Source organism: Rhinoderma darwinii, chromosome 6, assembly GCF_050947455.1.
Source record: "Rhinoderma darwinii isolate aRhiDar2 chromosome 6, aRhiDar2.hap1, whole genome shotgun sequence".
NCBI classification, from domain to species: domain Eukaryota; kingdom Metazoa; phylum Chordata; class Amphibia; order Anura; family Rhinodermatidae; genus Rhinoderma; species Rhinoderma darwinii.
The window spans coordinates 142,713,149-142,739,344 of record NC_134692.1 but is presented as its reverse complement, the minus strand read 5'-3'; the positions used below and the strand labels follow the sequence as shown (position 1 = coordinate 142,739,344).

The 26,196-nt window shown below is 41.7% G+C and overlaps 1 protein-coding gene and 1 long non-coding RNA gene across 2 annotated transcripts in view; one reads left to right on the top strand and one right to left on the bottom strand.

Moving 5' to 3' along the window:
* LOC142656003 (uncharacterized) overlaps positions 1-26,196 on the bottom strand; it is a 126,707-nt gene that overhangs the window by 21,817 nt on the left and 78,694 nt on the right. The gene's annotated exons all lie outside the window — the stretch shown is intronic.
* On the top strand, positions 486-24,337 carry LOC142656000 (uncharacterized). Its single transcript, XM_075830800.1, has 8 exons — positions 486-730; positions 6,109-6,441; positions 11,398-11,694; positions 13,863-14,147; positions 14,654-14,740; positions 16,340-16,708; positions 16,892-17,224; positions 21,586-24,337. Exons 1-8 carry the CDS (start codon positions 682-684, stop codon positions 21,666-21,668), a joined length of 1,836 nt encoding a protein of 611 aa, XP_075686915.1. The 5' UTR covers positions 486-681; the 3' UTR covers positions 21,669-24,337.

Here is a 26,196-nt window from a genome sequence, read left to right as displayed (position 1 = left end):
TAAGCTTACTGGTCTATAATTACCAGGGGAAGACCTAGAGCACTTTTTGAAAATAGGCACCACATTTGCCCTGCGCCAGTCCCTTGGCACTATACCAGTCACTAGAGAATCTCTAAATATTCTGAAGTGTATTCTTGATATTAAGCGAAGGTGATCCATCACCCACCGGTCAGGGATAGCAGCAGCTCACAACTTACTGTTCAAACACACACACTAGTGTTGTACCCAGCATGTACAACCAGACAAGGTGAGCGCTTATAATCCTTAGACACTCACATAAAAGCCTGTTTGATTTATTGCACGATGTGGCGCCCTATGTCCCTCTTTTTTCTCTTTTAGATACTATACCTGTATATATTAGTATACATAGTGTTGGATAATAAAAGAAAATGACAATGTTACATTTTTACAGGGCAATGTTTTACGTTACATTCACACAAGTCCCTGAGCAGTCACATCCTCCCACAGTTTATGCAGGCTCCCTTCATCCATCCTCATTATGGCTGCAGCAAGCATGACTATTACATGGGGGCTTGCATCCCTGCACCATTCACATCTTTCACATGTGGTCTGCCAGCCTCTGTAGGAGGAGACACTGCTATGTAACTGGTTGTGATGTGACTGACAATCGCTTGTAGTACATCTGAGAGGCCCTGGTCCTTTCCTTTATTTTGAGTTACCATGTCCTCCCTGCTCTTGGTCCTGCTGCTGATGCTGGTGACAGTTGTGTGTGAGTATGGCGTTAATGATGACACTACAGGCAGAAAGGCATCCATTCTCGAGACAACAGCGGCTGCAGATTTTTATTCCAGCGTTTGTCCTTGTGATGCTTTGCTATTGCATGCAGACTGTTTTCACAATGAGCTAGTAACACAGAACTGGAGTGTCAGCAGCATTTCTCCCCAGCCACATTCATGTTATCACACCATCCATATACGTGTGTGGATTCCATACCATTTCAAGCATAACCATATGTATATATCTTGTTTCTCAAGTGTATTTCTCCAGTTAATACCGGGGGTGGTTGGTCTGAAAACATAGCATAGACCTGTGACTCTAGACATGTACACTTATATTATTCTAGCACTGTTATAGTTATACACGCATTTTATCTGATGTCCAGATTATGATTTATTATTAAATGACTTATCTAATTATCACTGCTCATTATTTAGTGGGAAAAAATCTAAAATCGATTACAAGGAACTGTTGCTAATGAACATGTGAAAATGATATAAGATATTGTGTTGATTATTAAGGCGTTTTAATGTCTCTAGAGAAAGAATAAAACCATTACCAGATATATATAATATTTCATGTCTCAACATGTATTAAATGCATTTTTAGCACTACAAACAGCATATAACTACCAATACACAACAGGTTAAAATTCCTCCGGCTAAACAAATCTCATCCACATTCTGCAGAACATTTTCCACGAGGATATCAGAGCATGTTGCGGAATCCACATCATGCTCATTCTGTTGCGGATGTTCACAGAGGATTTCACCATTTTTAATGTAGAAGGGATAAATTCTGCTGTGAATCCTCAGCAAATCACGCACGTAACAAGTGTACGCGTATTCACAGTATGCTTTAAAATAGATTTCCCTCAATCATGATGATGAACTTTCTGTTTATACACGCAGCATGAAGAACGGATGAGCAAATAGAACATGGAAGGCCTCAAGCACACGACGGTAGCAGTGTGTACGGTCCGTGATTACGGCACGGTCGGCCTGAAGAGTGTCATCCGCAGGCCGTCCGCAATCATGAACTGTGCACACACAAGATGTGCATTGAGTTTAATAGGCCGGAACGACAAATGCAGCCGTAAAATGACATGTCCTATTCTTTTTTGCGGTCTGGGCTGCGGGCAATGCGCGGAAAACCTTGGTCGTGTGCATTGTCCCATAAGATATAATTTGTCCTATACTATCCAGAAGTGCAGCTCGGCAATTACGGATAGTACGCGGACGCAAATGCATAGTCGTGCGCATGAGGCCTAAAGACGCAGCATTTGATTGGCAGTGCATTCAGTGTATATAATCTGTTCCTCGTAAATCTTTATTCATCACCAATTTGATGACTCACACTACACCAGAGGTAGAGGGGGTTAAGGGGTTTCTCTCACAATGATCACTTAACGCCCATCCACTGCTCTATTCACTTTCTGTGGGGCTTCCGAAAATGCTATGTCCGGCACCCCCATAAAAAGTGAATGAAGCACCTTTATAAAACAGTAGTCTGGACCTCACTCTACATCAGTTTGGCTTTGAGTTCTGGAGCTCCCCTTTAACAAGGGTCTGGCTGTGTAGTCTGTTGCTCCCCCTATAAGGGTTATGTTCACCCTGAGTTTTTTTGCAGGCAGAATAATCTGCCTCATAATTCCTTCAGGAATTTATGCACTTTCTTGCCACGTTTTTTGTGGCGTTTTTCGGCCACAGCCATTGAGCGCTGCGGGGAAAACAACGCTTTCTCTGCCACCCATTCATTTCAATGAGAGGTCAGAGACGTTATCGTGGCAAAAAAGAGCATGCCACTTCTTTTTTTTTCACCGTGAGCATCTGAAAGCCGCTCTGGGAAAAAAAGCGCCTCTGCCTCCCATTGAAATCAATGGGAGGTGGTTTTGTACGTTTTGTGGGGCGGATTTAGATGCAGTTTCCGCATCAAAATCAGTGCAAAAAAAACTGTGTGAACTGAGCCTAACAGCAGTCTGACTGTGTAGTCTGGAGTGGCCCCCTATGACAGGAATCAGTCTGTGTAGTCTAGAGCATCCCCTATAACTGCAGTCTTTCGGTGTAGTCTGCAACACTACCTTAAGGCTATGTTCACACGGCAGTGTCCGTAACGGCTGAAATTACGGGGCTGTTTTCAGGAGAAAACAGCTCCGTAATTTCAGCTGTAATGGCATGTTGAGGCGCTTTTTGCTGGTTGTCCTTGGAGTCCATGGAAAACGGCTCCATTTATGTCTGAAGAAGTGACAGGCACTTCTTTGACGCGGGCGTCTTTTTTATGCCCTGCCTTTTGACAGCGACGCGTAAAAAAATTGACCGTCTGCACAGAACATCGTAAGACCCATTCTAATGAATGGGCAGATGTTTGCCAACGCTATCGAGGCGCATTTTCGGACGTAAATCGAGGCGTAAAACGCCTGAATTACGTCCGTAAATAAGCCGTGTGAACATACCCTAACCGCGGTCTGGAGTGTAGTCTGAAAAAGCCCATATAACAGTAGTCTGGCTGTGTACGTGCTTCGGAAACCCCCCCCCCCCTTGACAGCAGTCTGATTGTGTAGTCCAGAGCGCACCCTATAACAACAGTCTGGTTGTGCAATTTAGAGCTCCAACTATAACAGTAGTCAGGCTGTGTAGTCTGAAGCTCCCCATATAACTGCAGTCTTTCCAAGTAGTCTGAAGTGCTGCCTATGATAGCAGCCTGTGTAGTCTGCAGCGCTCCCTATAACAGCAGTCTGGCTTTGTGGTCTGCAGCGCTCCCTATAACAGCAGTCTGGCTTTGTGGTCTGCAGCGCTCCCTATAACAGCAGTCTGGCTTTGTGGTCTGCAGCGCTCCCTATAACAGCAGTCTGGCTTTGGAGAATGGAGCTTCTGATATAACAGTCTGGAGGTGTAGTCTAGCACAGTGTTTCTCAACCTCTCTAAGCTTAGTATCTCGTAATCAAAGAAATTTGATTTAATGACCCCAAAAACTATGTTCCGTAAGGTATGTTCCATCACGATTTTAAGCAAAAGTACTCAGCAGAGAATATATTATATAGCAATTCGTGCAAATTAATGCATAAATCAATCACAAATAAAGAAATAGAACAGTCTTAAAAAGCAACACAAGAGAAAAGTGATGTCACTCATCAGTCAATTTGGAGGCCATACAATGTCTACTTAGTACCCCAATACAGTGCTCAATTAATACCCCCATACAATTATCAATCAATTACTGATGCCATTTAGTGCAACTATTCACAGTACAATTAATGCAGCTATTTAGTGGTCAATATATGCCCCCCACAATCAAATTAATCCAGCCACGCACAAAACAATTCATTTCACCATCCACATTACAATTAATGCCCCCACCGACAGTACAATTAATGACAAAACGTACCCACCTCCAGGACAAATAATGTCCCCCCCACAGTTAAAATTCATTCCTTCACACAAGCTACAATTAATGCCGCCACTCCCCGCCAGTACAATTAATGCCGCCACTCCCCGCCAGTACAATTAATGCCGCCACTCCCCGCCAGTACAATTAATGCCGCCACACCCCGCCAGTACAATTAATGCCGCCACTCCCCGCCAGTACAATTAATGCCGCCACTCCCTACCTGTACAATTAATGCCGCCACTCCCCGCCAGTACAATTAATGCCGCCACACCCCGCCAGTACAATTAATGCCGCCACTCCCCGCCAGTACAATTAATGCCGCCACTCCCCGCCAGTACAATTAATGTCGCCACTCCCCACCAGTACAATTAATGTCGCCACTCCCCGCCAGTACAATTAATGCCGCCACTCCCCACCAGTACAATTAATGCCGCCACTCCCCACCAGTACAATTAATGCCGCCACTCCCTACCTGTACAATTAATGCCGCCACTCCCCACCAGTACAATTAATGCCGCCACTCCCCGCCAGTACAATTAATGCCGCCACACCCCACCAGTACAATTAATGCCGCCACTCCCCGCCAGTACAATTAATGCCGCCACTCCCCACCAGTACAATTAATGCCGCCACTCCCCACCAGTACAATTAATGCCGCCACTCCCCACCAGTACAATTAATGCCGCCACTCCCCACCAGTACAATTAATGCCGCCACTCCCTACCTGTACAATTAATGCCGCCACTCCCTACCTGTACAATTAATGCCGCCACTCCCCACCAGTACAATTAATGCCGCCACTCCCCACCTGTACAATTAATGCCGCCACTCCCCACCAGTACAATTAATGCCGCCACTCCCTACCTGTACAATTAATGCCTCCCCTCCCCACCAGTACAATTAATGTTGCCACACACAGTACAATTTAAATACAATGAATCCAGAGGAAAGGCCATAATTGTTTAAACAGTGGGGGTCTGACCACTTGTACCCCGATGACTGGGGGTCAATTGACATTTTTTCCATGCATGCGCATGGCTATTCTCATTGAAGTCAATGAGGGGTGATGAAAACACGGTCATTACCCCTAATTCTTTAAAAAAAAAAACTAAAAAAAAAAAACAGTGTTGGGGCTTACTCACACGATGCGTTTTTCATAAATTTTGTTGCAGCAGTTTAGCAAAAAATTGTGCAAAAAAAAAACCCTGTGTATAAGCCCTAACACTATATGTATGCATACCCATACAAATAGGCAAACAAACACATACAAAGCACATGAATACCTTAAAGTTCCTTCCTCTGCGGGTCAGGATGTTGGAGCAGGGAGTAATTTTCTTCATCAGCCTGTCTGATCACATTGCAACAAGAAGTGAAGCTATGCTGAATTCTTAGACGGTCTCTACACATGATGGCTTTATTGCGGTTTGGTCGCGATTTCCGGAAAAATCGCACAAAGCCACTATGTGGGGAAGACAGTAACTTACACTGGGTACATGTTGCGTACTCCCTGGACGAGTGGCGCATACACCTTGGGTTACAAGTATCGCAGGTTAAAAAAAAAATGGTCTAGAGTGCCCCTATATGTGCAGTCTTTCTGTGTAGTCTGCAGCCCCCCTATAATAGCAGTCTGGAGCGCAGCCTATAGGAGCAGTCTACTCGGAGAGTGCAGCCATCAGAAATCTTGAGGACCCGTACGGTCGAAGTTCCAGGCTCATTATTTTCATGCATTCAGTTTAAGCATATGTAAAGAGTGTAAAGAGATGTGGCGGTTGAGGTAGGATTAAAACCACATCGAAAAAGGCATCCGAAAACCATGCATGTTCTTACAGCGATTTGATGCGTTTTTCGATGTGGCTGTGTTTCAAAATGCATAAGATTTTCAGGTGCATCTTTTGTCGATGCGTTTTTAACTGCACCTTAGTGTCTGATTACACCCTAAATAAACTATAGTGATCTTTACAACAAATGGTCTATGTCTTACAGGTGCTCAGTTACAGGTGACCACCTCCCCAGCTCCCACCGCTTCTGAGACTGGAACGACGGCTGTTTTGCAATGTATGTTTTCTTTGAGTGTGACCCCAGTGGATCCTGCCCAGGTGCACGTGTTTTGGAAGCATGAAGGAAAGAAAGTATTATCTTACATTGACAAAATCACTGCTTTTAGACCTGGTGCACATATCTCAGAAGAACAGCTGGCAAAGGGAGATGCATCACTATCCCTACCTAATGTCACGCAGGAAGATGCAGGCGAGTACACCTGTAGTATCCGACTGGGATCTGAACAAGTGATACAGAGTGTCAATTTGATTGTTACTGGTAAGTATCCTGTCATGTTTTAACTCAATGAAATGTGATACTCCACTAGAACATCACTATTTATACTCACGATAGATAGATAGATAGATAGATAGATAGATAGATAGATAGATAGATAGATAGATAGATAGATAGATAGATAGATAGATAGATAGATAGATAGATAGATAGACTGGCCATACATTAGGGATTTCAGATGGCCATTTTCTGAACGACTTCTTGCTCCCGGTCAGTCTGTGAAGGTTGTTATTTTAGACAACATACCATCGGTTAGATCTGTGGCCTTGTCTTCTATTGATTGAATGTAGATCTGTTGTACGACTTCCAAAAACTGCACCCGACAATGATCAAATAAATCCAACAAGTCAGATACACAGGCTGTCATGCTTATTCGTATCACGAAAAGACGGCAACAGAAAATGGTCTAAATCCGCATTTTCACCCGTCAAAAATCTCTAGCGCAGGGGTAGGAACCCTTTTTTTGTATGGTGTGCCGATAGAAGAAAACAAATCAAGTACTCCGTGTGCCATGCATACATGAAAGTCATATGAGACTTCCTCTACTTAGAGCAGTGCATATTTAGCCAGTTTCGAACAAGCTATGGCAGCAACATCAGATGTTTAATAAAGGAAGCCTGTGTGCCCATGAACTCTCTGCATCTACATTTGACAGCATCAGCACTTGCAGTATATTTGTTTGAATGCTCTGACCTTGGGATGATCTACTGGATTAGGTCCTTTTAGACAACCCGATGTTTGCCGTTAAAATAATTGACAATTGACGTTACAGCACGTCTATTATTTAGAGCAAAGGGACCAAACTTCCTGCAAGCATTCTAGTTGATTTTCATTTTAAACGAAACTCTAGTCCTATTCCAGTGATTTAATTATAAATTCTTGTAGAGTATACAAAATATCAAGTCCTGCGGTGGAAGGCTTCAAATATACCACTAACACCTTAAATTATTTTAGCTAGAACATTTGTCTTTGTTAAAAAAAAAAATGGTGTTTTCCCAGATATTAATTGGTAGTTCATATAACTGGATCACAGTTGATTTAATACATGATGAATCTCCATGTGAGAATGCGAGGTGCATGCAATATTAAGCATGTCGTTTTCAGATCTTATGCCTATGCCTTTTCTAGCGTTGCTTGGAGATTATTTTGTTGCTGACATACTATGAAGTCTTTTTTGCAGTTCCTTAGTTCTAGTTTAAAGAGGCTCTGTCACCAGATTTTGCAGCCCCTATCTGCTATTGCAGCAGATCGGCGCTGCAATGTAGATTACAGTAACGTTTTTATTTTTAAAAAACGAGCATTTTTGGCCAAGTTATGACCATTTTTGTAGTTATGCAAATGAGGCTTGCAAAAGTCCAAGTGGGCGTGTTTAAAAGTAAAAGTCCAAGTGGGCGTGTATTAGGTGCGTACATCGCATCGGGGCGTTTTTAATACTTTTACTAGCTGGGCGTTCTGATGAGAAGTATCATCCACTTCTCTTCAGAACGCCCAGCTTCTGGCAGTGCAGACACAGCCGTGTTCTCGAGAGATCACGCTGTGACGTCACTCACAGGTCCTGCATCGTGTCAGACGAGCGAGGACACCGGCACCAGAGGCTTCAGTTGATTCTGCAGCAGCATCGGCGTTAGCAGGTAAGTCCATGTAGCTACTTACCTGCAAACGGCGATGCTGCTGCAGAATCAACTGTAGCCTCTGGTGCCGATGTGTCCTCGCTCGTCTGACACGATGCAGGACCTGTGAGTGACGTCACAGCGTGATCTCTGGAGAACACGCTGTGTCTGCACTGCCAGAAGCTGGGCGTTCTGAAGAGAAGTGGATGATACTTCTCATCAGAACGGCCAGCTAGTAAAAGTATTAAAAACGCCCCGATGTACACACATAATACACGCCCACTTGGACTTTTACTTTTAAACACACCCACTTGGACTTTTGCAAGCCTCATTTGCATAACTACAAAAATGGTCATAACTTGGCCAAAAATGCTCGTTTTTTAAAAATAAAAACGTTACTGTAATCTACATTGCAGCGCCAATCACATGCAATAGCAGATAGGGGCTGCAAAATCTGGTGACAGAGCCTCTTTAACAGCCCTTGAAGTCATAGTGTTATCATTTTTTCCTGGGATTTAGATGGTAGTTTCTGCAGTGTTTGCATTACATTCAGTATTAGTCATGGTGTAGTTTTCAGGGTTGATAACTGCTTGAATTCTGTTTGAATGCAGTGATTCAGTAGTAGAGATATTCTTTTATTGTTCTGACCTTGCGGTAAGTAGGATATGAATGTGCACACCTATTTATATAACATTCACATCAATTAGTAATACATTGAACATATAAAACTTTGTAATATACCTTGTTAGCGGAAAGCAACATTTTCTTTACATTTCAGCAGCCTGTAGTTCCCCTTACCCTCCTCAGTCACCAAAACATCCATCTCGTATAAAACTGTAAATAGAAGGCATGGGGAAGAGGGAAAGAAGCTGCTGTTTCTCTCCTTGGGGAGAATTCAGTAAGACTGGCATTGCATAGGTCAGTCTTAAACAGAAGCCCGCTGGAGTGAGATGCGCCAAATTTATTAAGAGGAACACGCCTCTTAGTAAATTTGGTGCATTTTGGGCTGTCTGTGCATTACAAACTGAAATCTGCACCAGCTATGAGCTGGCATACATTTCCGCTATAGTTTACGACTATTTCTGGCATAAATTTTAGTGAATCTGTTGATTACCCTGCCCCTCCCCCCAAGACCCCCCCACTTTTTTGAAGAGTGGCAAAAGTAGCATAAAATAAAAAGTCAAAAATGTTTAAGCAAACAAACAAAATGCTAAATTTTTTACTTTTTCCGCCAGAAAATTGGTGCATGAATGCATCTCCCCCTTAATGTTTTAGTGGAAATACAGCATCAGGATGGTTTCACACCCAGCATTTTCAGGAAAACCATCACTTTTTTGCTGTGATTTTCCTGGTTGTTTATTCTCCAGGCATTAAACGCTGCGGCCATGTGTTTACTGAAAGCCAATAGTAACATACTAAACGCACCACAATGTTTGTTATTTGTGGCGCTTTTCTTCACTTTTAGTGCATTTTTTTGGGGGGTAAATGGTGTTTTTTTCCCAAAACGCAGCATGCTTTAGGTATGGCAGCTTTTTTTTCAGGCGGTTTCCTATAGGCTTCTCTATAGTATGTTCCCAAATGTTTGAAATAGCCCAAGAAAATAAAACCAGCCAAAAAACGTGCATAAAAAAACTCATGAGAAACACAAGGAAAAAAAAACAAACAAATGCAGAGCTGACACATTTCTGCCTGATATATATCTAATCTCCATCTACAGTTGCATAAACAGAGGAGCTCACTGCATACAGAATTATAATTGCGTTCAATGCATAAATTGGTATATGTAGGGAGCTCCTCCTAGTGGTGGCAACAGGCAGCCATAATCTTATCATTAAAGAGGACCTGTCAGGTCTTCTATGCTACCCTCAGGGCTCATATGCTTTCTCTAGAAGGAATGGCAGAATTTAAACAGCTTTTTACATGAAAATACTGAAGCAAATCCAAAAACCGATATATCCCTGAACTCAGCATCCCTCCCCTATCTTATGCTGCCCCCAGATAGCATAGGAGACCTGACAGGTTAACCCTATGGCTGTGTAAAGGGAAGCGATTTGGGAAAAGACTCACAGGAAAGGATCAGATCCAGTCCTTGTCACTAAATATACAGCTCCTGCGGATTTTAAAGAGGCTCTGTCACTAGATTTTGCAACCCCTATCTGCTATTGCAGCAGATCGGCGCTGCAATGTTGATTACTGTAACGTTTTTATTTAAAAAAAACGAGCATTTTTGGCCAAGTTATGACCATTTTTGTATTTATGCAAATGAGGCTTGCAAAAGTCCAAGTGGGCGTGTTAAAAGTACAACTGGGCGTGTATTATGTGCGTACATCGGGGCGTTTTTACTTCTTTTACTAGCTGGGCGTTAGGAATGGGAGTGTATGATGCTGACGAATCAGCATCATCCACTTCTGTTCGTTAACACCCAGCTTCTGGCAGTGCACAGACACACAGTGTGTTCTCGAGAGATCACGCTGTGACGTCACTTCCTGCCCCAGGTCCTGCATCGTGTCGGCCACATCGGCACCAGAGGCTACAGTTGATTCTGCAGCAGCATCAGTGTTTGCAGGTAAGTAGCTACATCGACTTACCTGCAAACGCCGATGCTGCTGCAGAATCAACTGTAGCCTCTGGTGCCGATGTGTCCTCGCTCGTCCGACACGATGCAGGACCTGGGGCAGGAAGTGAGTGACGGTCACAGCGTGATCTCTCGAGAACACGCTGTGTCTGCACTGCCAGAAGCTGGGCGTTCTGAAGAGAAGTGGATGATACTTCTCGTCAGAACGCCCAGCTAGTAAAAGTAGTAAAAACGCCCCGATGTACGCACATAATACACGCCCCGATGTAACACACATAATACACGCCCAGTTGGACTTTTACTTTAAACACACCCACTTGGACTTTTGCAAGCCTCATTTACATAAATATAAAAATGGTCATAACTTGGCCAAAAATGCTCGTTTTTTAAAAATAAAAACGTTACTGTAATCTACATTGCAGCGCCGATCACAGGCAATAGCAGATAGGGGTTGCAAAATCTGGTGACAGAGCCTCTTTAAAGTAAAATGTGTTTTCAAAATGTTTTCTTTTAAATGTATTTATTGCATAAATAAAAAAATTTAAATGAGTTTTAGATGTGTTTTTTTGCTTGTTCAACATGCCCTGAGCAATGGCATAAACTTCTGGTTATTCTATTTATGTACTTGGTGACATAGGAAGACACAATCTTTCAATATGTTTTATTTGAGCAAGTATTTGTAACAAGTACAATGATGTCTACTTCACTATATATCATTATTACTTCATAATCTGCATATTATCCTCCCTTCAGAATTTCGTTACATAATCCTCGAAGGAACCACAGTAATTATAAACAAGTCTAATGAATTACGCTGTTCAGCGAATAACCTGTCATCTCCTGAAGTTATGTTCAATTGGATGAAAGATGGAGAGGTTCTCAGCACTTCCACCCCACATCTGGTAGAAGGTAGTAATAGTCAAGGCTTTAAAGTTCACAGTTCCTTCTGCTTTACTCCTGTCCTTGGAGATGACAAGGCTCATTACTCATGTCAAGTTGTGCAAAAGATATTTCCTCCACTCAAGAAAACATTCCAACTTACCTTTGGAGGTAAGACACTATTTCTTTGTTAAATATATCTGGATGAAACCATTAAATAAAATCAGTAGCCAATGAAAAAATTCCCCAGTTATAAATATTAAGAGTTGGAGAGTTTTCTGCATGGTTATCCTCCATTGAACTGTATGGTTTTATACTGTATGATACATTTGCAAGAAAGAAAGAGAACACCTTGGAATTACTTTGATTTCTGCATTGTTGTACTCTTCATGTATTTTATTGAGCACATTGAGTAAACATCCACAGTGCAGTGGACACCTCACTCCAACGTGCGGAATCAAAGATGACTTTGATTCCGCCCGTTTAACACCTTTGACCAATTTAACAAGATTGACCACTGCATTTAAATTGTTAGATTGAGGGAAACGCCCCCTCAAACACGCCATAGCGCTCCCCCCACGGCGCGATCAGCCGGTGACAATGGTGGTCATGGCAGCCTGGGGGCCTGATGAAGGCACCCAGGTCTGCCATATTTGTACTCCTTTAAAGCCCTGCCTCAGTATGGGCTTCAAAGGAGACTGTCAGTATCACGATATACTGCAATACATTAGTATTGTGGCTGGACAGTGACATCGGGGTCAACTCCTGAAGCAGAATCCCCGTCCACAGCGTTGCCTGCGTGGTGGCCGGTGATTCGGCCCCAGGAGAAGCCCCTAATGTCACATCCATAAATGGACAGAGACGTCAGGGGCTTCTCCTGGAGTGGAATCCTCCGTCACAATGTCGGCAACGCTGTGGACGGGGATTCCGCTTCAGGAGCTTCCCCTGATGTCACTGTCCATATATGGACAGAGACATCAAGCGCACCGTCCAGGAGTGGAATCCCCGGCCACAGGGGGATTCTGCTCCTTCAGGGAGCTACAGTGACGCTATCTACAGGAAGGGGGGTGCTACCTACAATGGGGCTGTGTGGCACTACCTCCAAAGGGGCTGTGTGGAACTACCTCCAAGGGGGCTGTGTGGCACTACCTCCAAGGGGGCATCTGTGAGTGGGGGGCTGATAGTCATTTTACTGCAAGTGTTGGGCTGATGGTCATTTTTCTGTGAGTGGGGGGTGGGCTGATGGTCATTTTACTGTGTGTGGGGGGCTGATGGTCTTCAAGTGGTTTCCACCTTTGACCTCCAATTTAAAAATTAATAGGAGGCAGAAAATACCTGCGGCGCTCGTTTGGTGCTTTTTTCCTGCGTCTTTTGTATTAGCTCCAACGGCTTCAAAATCTGCCAAAAAAACGCTGTGTGAACAGACCCTAAAAGGAAAATTCAAATGTTTTCAACTATGGTGTGGGTATATATGGGTCTGTATGTGTATATTGGTCTGTATGTGTCTCTGTGCATTTATATGTGTGCCTTTGTGTGTATATATATTTGCCTATATGTCTATTTATGTGCCTTTATGTATTTGTATATTTTCCAGTATGTATGTGTGTGTGTATATATAAATATATATATATGTGTGTGTGTGTGTATGTAAGTCTAAATATGTGCCTTTATGTATGTTCAGTAAATATATTCCAGTATGTGCGTCTGTCTCTATATTTGTGGTTAACGTTTGGTTTGTGGAGGGCAGCAATAGAGTCCCGAAAGGGCACCGTCCAACCTAAGGCCGGCCCTGTGTAAAAGTATATTCACACGGCTTATTTTCAAACGTTTTTCGGGCCCGAAAAACGGCTGCAAAAATGGAAGCTGAACGCCTCCAAACATCTTCCCATTTATTTTAATGGGAAAAAATGCGTTTTGTTCAGACGGAGCATTTTTTACGCGGTAGTTTGAAAAAATGGTGCATAAAAGCTGCCCCGTAAATAGAAGTGCAGGTCACTTCTTGTGCGGTTTTTGGAGCAGTTTTCCATTGTGTCAATAGAAAAACAGCTCAAAAAACGGCTACAAAGAACACCTCAAAAAATATCTGTGGTTTAAGAAACTGCTGAAAATCAGAGGCTGTTTTCCCTTGAAATCAGCTCCGTATTTTACAGCCGTTTTTGTTTCTGCATGTGAACACATAGCCTTAGAATGGAAATGTACAATATTATAAATGTAACGAACACCACAGTTATCTTTAAAGTTTTAATTACATTCTAATGCCATTTCTAGTCAAATATTTTAGGTGCAAGTTTCATTTGGAACAGAGCAAATATCTATCATACTGTTTTCTGTTTTTTTAGTTCAACCACAGGTGTTTTTCTACCTCTCAAGCAAAGGTCAAAAGAATTCATCTTTAATCTGCCTGGTATCAGGATTTTATCCAGATGATCTAAATCTTTCCTTGAAAAAAGATGGAGAGCTCTTAGGATACAAAATCAATAAATGGAGGAACCCTAACGGCACCTATTCTCTTGAGGCCATTTATAGGACCAATGTGACGTATAAAGACAGCAACATTGATTACACTTGTTCGGTCTACCATTCCACTATCCCAGAGGGTACAACAGAAAGATTGACATTTCTGGGTAAGTTCACTATAGTTTTATAATGGTACATATAGATAATATATCACAAATAAACACACAATAATTTAATGGGTACATTTGTGTTTGTTTTTTTTCAAAAACAACATACATTCCAGCCATCTTTAGTAAATTTTACAGCTGGATTTCTTTATCTTTTGCTTAAAATAGGCCACGTTCACACGTTCAGGATTCTAGCAGAATTTTGGCTCGGATCCCGTGTCTAAATCTTGATAGAATCTGTACATATTTCACTGGCGATCCTTGTGGATGAGGTATTTTATACCCCATTCACACGCTCTGGAAAATATCAGTGGAATAATGAACGCACAGCGGATTTTAAACACTACATCATGTTCATTATTGCCTTGGATTCCACGCTGAAAAGCTGCGTATTAGCTCCTTTGAATTACAATTGGGTTAACCCTTGTGCGGGTGATGTGTGAACATAGCCTTACAGTAGATTATAGATGCATATTCAACTACTAACTGAATATTTTTCCTTGCAGTTGATGCGTATGTACCAAAGGCATTGTGGATTTCAGCAGCTAGTGGCTTATTACTGGCAATTATCATCCACATTTTCTGCAGGCAAGGTAAGACATGATTAAAAACACAGCAAAGATATGATCATGCTTAGCGTAAACACTGCAGGTTTTCCGCAACAGATTTAATTGCGGAGAATCTGCAGCGTGTTACAATAGAAGCCGTGTGGATGAGATTTGAGCACATTTTAGCCACACATTGCCTTAAAAAAATCAGCTGAAAAAAGGGTCACAAATTGACCTGCAGTGCGGTTTTCGAAACAACAGCGTGTCAATTAATGCTTCGGAATTACTGCTTTTCTGTTGCGGGTTTTCCCCATTGAATTCAATGGGAAGGTAAAACCTGCAACAAATAGCAAGTGTTGGAGGCAGATGGCTCCGGTCACAGTATAGCGGCCGTGCATAACTAATAAATAGGAGCCGCCAGCTGCATAACCACTGCATAACTTCTGCTGACAAGAGGCAGATGAAACAGCTGATAAGTGAGGAGTCCCGGTGTCAAACCCCCACCGATCATATACTGATGTCCTATGCTGTGGATAGGTCATCAGTATGAAGAACCGCCCCGGAGTTCTTTAAAAAAAATTTGCAGACAATTTTTTTTATCCAAAACCAGAAGTCATCCCAAAAAAAATCAGATAAGTCTGTTCTTTGTTTTTCACCACCTTTTAGTATTTTCTTCTAATCTCGGCAAAAAAATAAAATGCACAAAAAAAGTGCACCAAAACTGCACTGTGTGGACAGATAGTAGAAAGCCCATTAAATTGATCAGACTAAGGCCTCATGCACACGAACGTGCTTTTGCGGCCACATTTCCCCTGAAAATCCACGGGAGAATTGCGGCCCCATGCATTCCTATGGGGCCATGCACACGACCATGGTTTTCACGGTCCGTGCATGGCTCCGGAGACCGGACCGCAGAAAGAACGGGCATGCCTTATTACGGCCGTGTTCTGCAGTCCGGGCTCATTGAAAATAATGGCCACGACCATGTGCACAGCCCGCGATTTGCGGGCGGCTCGCGGCTGTCACTCCGTAGCCGGCCGACCCGGAAATCACGGCCGTGCACATGGCTACGGTCGTGTGCATGAGGCCTAATTTGGTCGAAGAGACGGAAATGATCGCCCTGAACTAAGAAAATCATCAAAGGGAATGTTGAAAGTTTATTAAAGCAAAGAGCGAGCAATATGGCCTGAGCTGCTGCAGAAACACACCGGAAAGTGTCTGAGATGGAGTACACTGTAAAAGAGGCTCAACGGGAGGTTAGAATTATATGGAAAGTTGCAAAAAGAAAATGGAGTACCTCGATCGTTTTAAAGTGTCCAGAGATAGGAGTGTGGCTAAGATGAGTCAAAAAATTATTTGTGGCATTAGGAATAGAAACTTGCCTACATATCAAGCTGTTTTCACCAGCTCCTAAATTCATGCATCTTATGACACTATTGCTAAATCTCCCCCAGTGTATTAAAACTAACGTTTGACGTAACTGAGAATTGCTGAATAAAATATTTGCTGTTACTGTAGGTCCAAAAGAGAAATTTGCAGACAAGCTAAAGGTCTTCTCTTTATTTCTATATAATATAGAAGCCAGAACGGTGATCCTGTTTATGTCCTTATTATAATACATGCATGTCTTTTGTGTCTCTTTAGTGACGGACATATCTGTTTGTAAAGACTGGACTGAAGGTAGCATTGCTGCTCTGAAGTGCAATATTTCAGGCCGATACCCAAAAACCATAACTGCAGTGTGGCTGATCCGACAAGGGGACAAGGAGATTGAAATAAAAGAGAAAGGATCCCTATACACGGCCGGGGACTATAGAGAGTTGCAGGAACAGGATTCCTACACATGTTGGAATATCATTAAGAGCCGATTTGTGGGTGGAATTCGCCACTCACTATGCTCTATCCTCAGCTTCCAAGTGCACAAGGAGCGTCATGACCAGGCCGAGTTCGTCTGCCGCTTCATGAAAGCAGGCAAGATACTACAAGAGAAGAAATACTTTGGAACTGTCCTGGGTAAGTTACAAATAGTAACACAGGTTCCTGCTTAAGATTATTTGATTGGTTGTTAGCGCCTAATCATTTGTTTACCAACTAATAGTCAATGTATATAATTTACCATGGTGTCAGTAATTCCAGAGAATTGCTCGGGACCTGTGCTCTATTTTGTCTCTCACTGCATTATTTTTCTCCCTGCAGATAGTTATGGCTTCTACTCCGTATCAGACATTTGTGTGCCTGAAACTTGTAATGAAGGAGAAAAATTAACCCTGAGCTGCATCATGAAAGGGAACATCCCTCGGGAGATCAGCGTTACATGGGAAAAGTGCCTGAACGAAGAGCGGACAGTAATCTTAAAGGAACAGGACGCCAATTACGAGGTCACAGAGAATAAATCGCAAGGACAGATCTGCGCTTTCCTAACACTTTGCCCAACTTGTGAGGAATCCGGGGCCGTGTTTACAGCTTCATTTTCTGAAAATGAGGGACGGATCCTTGCAGAGCGCAGCTCCACGCCTCTGACAGTAGCCGGTAAATACTCTAAATGTCACACTAGCACAAATATAAGTGGTCATGGGGGATATAGGGGGCTCCTCGACATTGTTCATTGAATCATACCACACAAGAAAATCGATTCATGAGTGCTGAACACTTTCATTGTTTGAAGCTGCGGTATATGGATGCAGCATTTGCAGGGCACATCTATTTTCATGTCACAAGAACACAGAGCTCACAATATCTATTTTCTGAAGGTAACGGAAAAACAAGTTCTGAGCGCTAAAACAGGCGCAAAACACTTATGACAAGTCTTGTATAGGAATGAAATCCATTACTCAGAAACGAAAACTAAGCTTCATGTACCAATAATGTGGCAGGAAAGTTTAAGAGGGCTCTCCAATGTCCTTACTGATGTCATTGCCCACTCTATTGAAGTCTATAGGCGTTACAGAGGGAACTGAGACAGACTATTATGGGGAACGCAGCCACCATTCATTTGCAAACAGGGGGTCACAGCACACGCTGCCCTGATAACTGAGGGTTCCAGAGGTGGCATTTAGATATGCCATAAATGTTTGGGATGAGAATACCCTTTAACCTCTTGCATCTCATGCAGACATCATAGGTCAACATCGTTGGGGGTCCATGAGTTGTAGACCACACTAATAGGCAGAATGAAAGGGTTCTGGTGCTAGGGTAGAAAACGAATACTAAGCTGAAACAACCTGAAATGTACATATTCAAACAACACAAGAGAACTTAGAGATTTCACTGTGTGAAGCTGCCTTTATTTTACTTTCGCTTAAAGGGGTTTTCCCACAGAGTACATGTATGATTGCTGCGGTCCCCACCACAAGACTCCCAAAACGTACAATAACGGAGGTCCCGAGTCCCATGTTCCTCGAGTTTGATTAAAGACGGAAGTCAAACATTGGCGATGCTGCACCTTTCAAAGTCTATGGAAACGTCAGGAATAGACAAGTACAGTGAGGCCCCAGCGATCATACAATTGTCACCTATGCTGTGGATAGGTGATAAATTTATTTTAATGTGTATCAAGACTCCGATCGGTCTGTCCTGCACAAAACCAGCTGCAACTATTCTATAGTAAATATAGTAAGACATTGCCTACAAAATGTAATGATTCATGTGCTATAGATTCAGCCAAAACTTATTCTAACCACCTCATCGCTGTATACATGAGTTTGACTGTATGTCCATTGTGTAACGAATGTTTTATTACCATGTATGTAACAAAGTCTGCCAACATGTATGAGATGATCAATGTGTAAACCATTACATGAATGTATATCAATGTGTACATGTGTCTTTGCTTATTTACTGTCACGTTACGTGTGTATCACTGAACGATATTGGTGGCATCTGTTTTATACTACAGTGTAATATGAATATGAGACTATAAGGAAGGATCTCTGTATTAATAGCTATGACGCCAGGGGTATTATGATAGGTTCACACCACCATTTTTATTTTATTTTCAAACACATACCCTTAAAAAATATACTGAAAAAAAAAAAAAAAGCTGCCACTGTGCTATAAGCTTTTTCGGACGGGTCAGTTAATATATCTATACATTTGCATACAGCTGGCATCAGTTTTGACTTGTTTTTTTGTGGAAGTGAACACTTTTTATTTAACTTTTTTTTTCTTGAGACGGATTCCAGAAGTACCCTGTGCAAGCGTATACCCTTATGTTTAAATACGTACGCAATTTAATTCTATTTTTGTTTTTTAAATTATACCTTAACGTATACTTTTTTTTTTTTTGCTTAAACAATAGCATAAAGCCCTAACTATTGACTACCCTTAGTAATTTTCTTGAGTAACTGCAGACTCTGGAAAAAGTCGATTGGCGCCAACGTGTAACAGTGCTCACCTATTGCTGCTGCCACCTCGTTCTAGCAATTGCCAGAAGTTACATTGGTCGAACCCATGCCAACATAGCATTATGCCACTAAAGGGGGTTTTCAAAAAATGTATGTTATTTTTTGTATAATTAAAAGTCATACACATTTCCAATACACTTTCTGTATTAAATTCCCACAGTTTCCAAGATCTCTACTTGCTGTTATGTAGTAGGAACATTCATTGTTTACTTTCAGTGAATAAAATTCTGATGGTCAAGTGATGGACACAGCTGCGGGGATCGTTACAGTTACAGTATGTATATAAGAGCTGTGTCTTCTAACGAGCCGTGCACCTGCGTGTCCATCACACGACCATGGACAGAATTTTATCCACTGAAAGCAAACAAGGTATGTTCCTAACTGAATAACAAGCAGAGATTTTAAAAACCGTGAGGAATTTATACAGAGAGTATATTTTGGAAATTGTATAACTTTTAATTATACCAAACATACATTAATTTGTTGAAACTGGACAACCCCTTTAATGTCTGTACCGAGACAAACCCTTTAACAACAGAAGTCATGGCGTGAAGTGTTTGTGCATCTAGTAGTCTGAATGATTTCGCAAGTTACAGGGCTCCATCATGTATAACTGCATCTATGTAAGGCTAAGTTCACACTACCGTTAAACTCAGTTTAGCTCTCTTACGTTGGAGGAAATTAGTCCAGATGAAAAGCATCGCTTCCGTTAGAATTTACATTGATTTCAATGGTAATTCTTTTGTTTCAGAAACTTTCTGTTTGCCTCTGTTCGCTAGGCTTTCGTTTCTTTGACAAAAGCAAAAGTGCAGTCTACAGCACTCCTGCTTCCGTGAAAAAAAAATATAAACCTAGCGAACGGAGGCAAACGGAAATGACAAAAATGTAAATTCTAACGGAAGCGATGCTTTCCATTTGGTCTCTCGTTCACCTATTCCTAAACGTACTATAATTGTAGTGTGAAAGGAGCTTTAGAATCGATATTGTAAAAAGGTAAGAAGAGGAAACCAGACGAAGTACAGATGGAGTAAAAATGCTATAAATACGAAACCGCCATGTTATTTGTAAACAGTTTTGCTGCAGCACTGAAGTTATGGATCAATTCACATGAATACGGAGTTTGTACGGTCTGTGTTTCTTTCTGTGGGTTTCATCCCACACCAGAAAATATGTGGTTAGGCTGACCGAACCCCGCTTATTTCAGGGAGATTGGCCACTTATGTAGTGTATTTGGGGGTTTCCCAACTCTCCCCAACGGCAAATGTTGAGGATAAGAAGGATTGAACATGTTGGATTTCAGCAGGACTAATCCTTTGTTCCCATGGGAGATCAGCCAAGGTGAGAGGGGTCTGGCAGCGGCTTATTCCTCTATCCCGATTGAAAAAAACAATAGTGAGCATGTATCTTTACGGTGGAGTCAGGATGAATACCGGCTCGGAAAACAGCCGTCTCTTTAGTCTTTTTTTCCACATCTTTAACCAGAATAACGGGCCCCAGTGAAATACATGGATTTAATATTCTAAAGCTGGTTCTTAATGGAGCCATGACACCTAGAACGGTCCCTATTGACTTACAATGGGCTTGTCTTGTTTACAGTAATTAATAGTGCAGCAGACTACACTATTCTTGCCGACAAAAAGCAAAAGATATTTGACCGATGGAAACTATCGGCGGCATGAACAGTGCCCAAGTGTACATTGAGAAGTATAAACAGTCAAGTATATCAATCCACAAAAATGGCAAGCTGAGCAACATATTGTGGCGACAGTAGGAAATTAAGAGAAAAAAAATCATAATTTGAAGAATGTCAAATCTATGAACAAAAATGACTAGTCACATTGGGTACATTTCAATAAAGTTTAAATCAGAATAAAATTTTAATCAGAATAATTTTATCTTAATCATTTCTGCTACAAATCAATTCTGTTCAGAGCGGGTAAAACAAAGTCTTGATGGCTGAAATGCAACCACTGTGGGAACGGACCAACAGGGCAACCCCCCTTCTAAATACCAGTGGGAAATGTAGTATTATATGGGGTTCAATCACATGAATAGGCGACTATCTAATTGATGGTCACACCAAGTCCATCAGGGAGGGAGGTCTTTTCATTATTTAAAAGGTGACACACGGCGCCACATCGTGCAGATCAAATAGGATAATATAAATTGACGATAATAAACCTGCTCACCTTGAAGACTTGTACAACCACAGGTACAACCCTGGTATAGACAGGTAATAACGTATGGTCTGCTGCAACTATCCCCAAACCAGTGGGTGTCAGTCATTACCGCAAATGAATGAAGGTAAAATGTAGAAAAACTGGCAAATAAAACGGCGCTGCCAACATCCAGAAGAATCATGTAGTATTGGAGTAAAAGAGTTTCATTATCATGTAAAACATTGGCTATGCGTTTCAAAGCTTAATCAACCATGAAAGAAAATCCAGCTCAAACTGATATTAATGTGTTTGTGTTATTGTTTTACAGAACTAAAGAAGCACCACTGGTCTCAGACTTATCAGGACTGGGGTTTCCGGGCATTTGATGAGAGTGTGATCACAGAAATGTAACATTGAAACCTATGCTTCTCTCAACCAACCAGTCAACCAATATAGATTTCCTCCTGAATATCAGCCCTTCAACTAATAGAACTGGCAACACAGGATGAATGGTCTGTACCCTATTAGACAGATCATTATTACAAAACTTAAAGGGAACCGTCACTAGGTTTGGCGCCACCTGCCTAGGTCGAAACCATTCGTTCAGTTAAATAAATAAATAAGTTACTGAGAGGAATCCAGCGAATTAAGCAATGTACTGTCCTCGGCTTCACCTGCGCATGATGCCGCTCCTGGACTGATCACAGTAACGTGTAAGTCATTTTACTAGCTATTGCCTAAACGACTGGCTTGGACCTGGGCAGGTTTGGAAAGCTAAGCCCCAGCTGCATATCAACACGCTGGAGGTTTAGTTGCTCTAAATCTAGCGACAGGTTCCCTTTACGTAGATTCTTACTGGAATCTCCAAATCTAATATTGAGAGCACAGTGGTGGATTGTGTGTAGTCTGTTACTCGTGTTTTTAATGTAACAATCTGGATCTGTGCACATGAAGATTTACATGGTCATACAGGGACTGTGACATTTACATCATGATATAAAAATGTTTCATCAAGAAGTAATGAGAAAGCAAAACACTGTAAAGAGCACAACTGGGCTGAACTCACCATTGTCTGTATGAAAAAACATGGACAGAATTCATGTATCGATATATTTTCACTTGCCTTGCTGCAATAAGTCATGGCAAATTCACAGCATCACTACTTTTTATTGTATGTATGGATATTAAAAATATATATGCTAAATAAAAAAGAGGGGGAAAAAATAACCAAAAAATGACAATATTTCCAAAATGTGATAAAGAACTTGGAATGCTTATGTGAAAAACAAGCCTTATATAATAACATTAATAAAGCGGGAGGGTCTTTGAAGTTGCTCTGCTGAGGGAATGCTACTCCGTCACTGGTCCTCCCAGTTATATGCACATGTAAGTCCACCGAAAGATACAGTGAATGGCGGCCCTATAACAATATAAGAGGAATTCCCAAGAGAAGAAGAATGACAACCCACTGAACACGATTTTAATGGTAATACCACATTTGTACCGGCAAAATAAGAAGCAGCCATTCACCACCACATGCGGACGCTCCGTGTGTTCTCACCCATAGCATCACCACATTTATAATAGCTTAAAGGGTTCTACGTGTTTTGTTTTTCTATCTAGCCCTCTTATACTAGAGGTCTTTCCAATTACAGACAAACATGTTTTTTTTTTTTTTTAAAAACAACAAAACTTCTTCCATCCCCCCGCAGACCACTGATTAAGCACCCTTTGCTCTCACTGTCTACGCAATGTACGGAATACAGAGTAGAGTTTGCAGCCATGTCACATACGGATAGTTCGTGATACGCCGCAGCGAGAACAGCCTTTCTGTGCATTGTAAGAGTGTATTGTACGTTGCACAGAGTGAGAGAGTGGGGCCCCATGTATAAAACTGAGCACAGCTGCAAAGTTAACAGAGAGATAAATAGGGAAAGTCCTCACATTCTTCATAAATTAGGCTAGATAAAAAAAAATCTGGAAAACCCCCGTTTTGGCCCTATGTCTAGCGCGTACATCGAGGAAGCTCCTGAAGTACATGCTAAACGTGTCTATAGGGCTGCATTAGCCCAACTGAGCCAAAAGACTGTCCTTTTGGCTTCCGTCAGGCTGGTATTTCTAAGTATACTTTTTTTCAAATGTAATAGCTTAGTAGACTCCACACGGTATACTGTTTTGTTGTATTTTTATCATGGAGGGCTATGGGGGACATATGCCACTGTATGCATACGTCTCAGGTATACATTTAACGCATACGTCATAGGCTTTATAACAGCCTTTCCCTTAAGAGTGGATCCGTCCCATGTAGGCTATAATGGTATCCGTTTAACGTATCTGACATGAACAGTCATGAGAGTTCATGTATAAGTTTAACATATACCAATAAACTCTATAATGACAGATGCCACTGTTAAAAGCATCCGTCACAGCCTACGTTTAATATATACACATCGGGAGCTTTTCCCGGAATATACGTTAAGTTTAGGCTAAAAACGTGATGTTCCCAATGCTCAACAGGCTCTAAAATACATTTTAAGATAACATGCTTTTTGCCAAATCCCAGGAGAATTAAACAAACATTCAGTGAAGAAAAAAAGACCCTGGATAGGTAACCATGGATTATTTCCGAAGAGCTAATTGACATAGATATAGAGCCAAAACACAAAGAATGAAAGAAGCATTTAGAAACATTTGCAACAATACACGTCAGCCACTAGAGATCAGGCAAATTCAACTTCTGTACAAGCGGACACATTAAAAACCTTTACAACAGCCGGAAAAAACATAACATTGATTTGTCTCCATATGTTTTGTAGTTATTTGCTTGTGTGTTTGTGTTCCCTCGTATATGTTTTACAAGTTTAGAATCTATTTCTTTAACCTTCATATAAAAGCTGGAGGAAAAAAATACAAATACTACTGAAAACAGAGAAGGGAGACGGGAGGGAGGGGGGTTTAAAAACCTTCAGAAAACTTCTGTCAAATCTCTGTGAATCTCATCTAGATAACAGATTGTAGCAAAGAAATGTGCAGTCTGCTGATTTGTCTGCAGGAAAAATAAATGTGCCCATCAGTTACAACACTCACTACTTTTATTTTATAATTCCAAACCTTTATTTATTACATAAATGGGGTCAACTTCTGCCTATTAGGCCTCATGAACAAATCAGTGACCTTTTACACGGCCGTAAAACACGGACCGCACACAGATGGTTTTCGTGTGCGGTCCGTTTTTTTAATGGACCATTAAATAGAAATCCGGATCCGCAAAATCTGACAGGAATAGGAATAGAATTGAATGGGTCGGGTCAGTGAGATATCCATTAAAAAAAAAATGGATAGCAAACTGAAAAAAATAACTGTTGTGTGCACGAGCCCTTAAAAAAAACCAATTCCTTATCACTTTTGGAACTCATAGGCAAAATAGGATATGCTCACTGTTTGTAAACTGGTTAATCTATGAATATTTATGCACATAAAATAAAATATATATTGTAAATAAGTGTCAAGAGTCAAGCTAAAAAAAAAAAAAAAAATACTCATTTGGTGCCCACACAGTTTGTTTGTCGGCTTTTCAAATTGAAACAGATCTGCAGATATAGAACAAATGAGGCAAAAATAACACCTACAGTATTTTTCGGACTATAAGATGCACCCAGGTTTAGGACAACAGAAAATAGGAAAAAAAATATTTGTTAAAAAATAATTAATTCTGTTTCACCACATTCTGAGAGCAAAAACTTTTTATTATATATTTTTTATCGATTAAGCGGCCACTTGGTTACATGTGGAGTTACTGAAAAAGCGTAACTACGCTGTTTCCGTAACTCCCATAGTAGTGAATGGCAGTTACAGAAGAAGCGCAGCATGCGAGCTACGCTGTTTCCATAACTACTGTTCAGTTCTATGGGAGTTACGGAAACAGCGTAGCTCCGCGAGTTCCGCTTTTTCAGTAACTCCACATGTAATCAAGTGGCCGGGAGAGCACAGAAAGCTAGAACGGGGTTTAGGGGGCCCCGTTCTAGAGATAGGTGCGGGTCCCATAGGTGGGACCTGCATCTACCTGACATTTATGACATATCCTGTGGATATCCAAAGAAGTAGTAGGACAACAGCACACGTCTTCAAATCATCAAAGTGGTTTTATTGTCAAGACATCCACAAACGACAAGCAACGTTTCGACCCATAGTGAGTGAAGGGTCTTTGTCAAGCCTTCACTCACTATGGGTCGAAACGTTGCTTGTCGTTTGTGGATGTCTTGACAATAAAACCACTTTGATGATTTGAAGACGTGTGCTGTTGTCCTACTACTTCTTTGGATATACATCGTGCTGGAGTGGGTTTGCCTGGCTTGACAGCGTGCACCGCACCATACTCGGGACTAGTGCTGCTTCAAAAATCTCCTTTTTTCTGATATCCTGTGGATATGTCATAAATATCCTTCATAGAAAAACCCATATAAATGCCACGGTCGCTATTGACCACAGAATTTAACTAGTTAAAGGGGTTTGCCATAAAACACATGTATCCCCTATCCACAGAATAGGGGCTACATGTGAGATAGCTGCGGGTCCGACCGCTGGGACCCCCAGCAATAATGAGAACAGGGGAGCGAAAGTCACCTAGAACACTACATGAGAAGCCTGGACTTTCGGGTTCTGTGTCCGTCTTATCTGTTCCACAGCTCCCTAGAGATCAATGGAGAGCCGCTCGCGCATGCGCAGAAGAATCCTATTGATCTCTATGAAGCTGCCGGACACAGAACGCGGAAGTCACATCTTCTCATGCAGCGCTCTTGGTAACTTTCGTTCCCATTCTCCTTATCGATCACACATGTATCCTGTGGATATAGGATACATGTGTTTTATGGCACAAGCCCTTTAAACTGCCAGGAACAGCAAAATTGGTTGCTGTCCCTGGCCGTTATAGCAGCGTGTC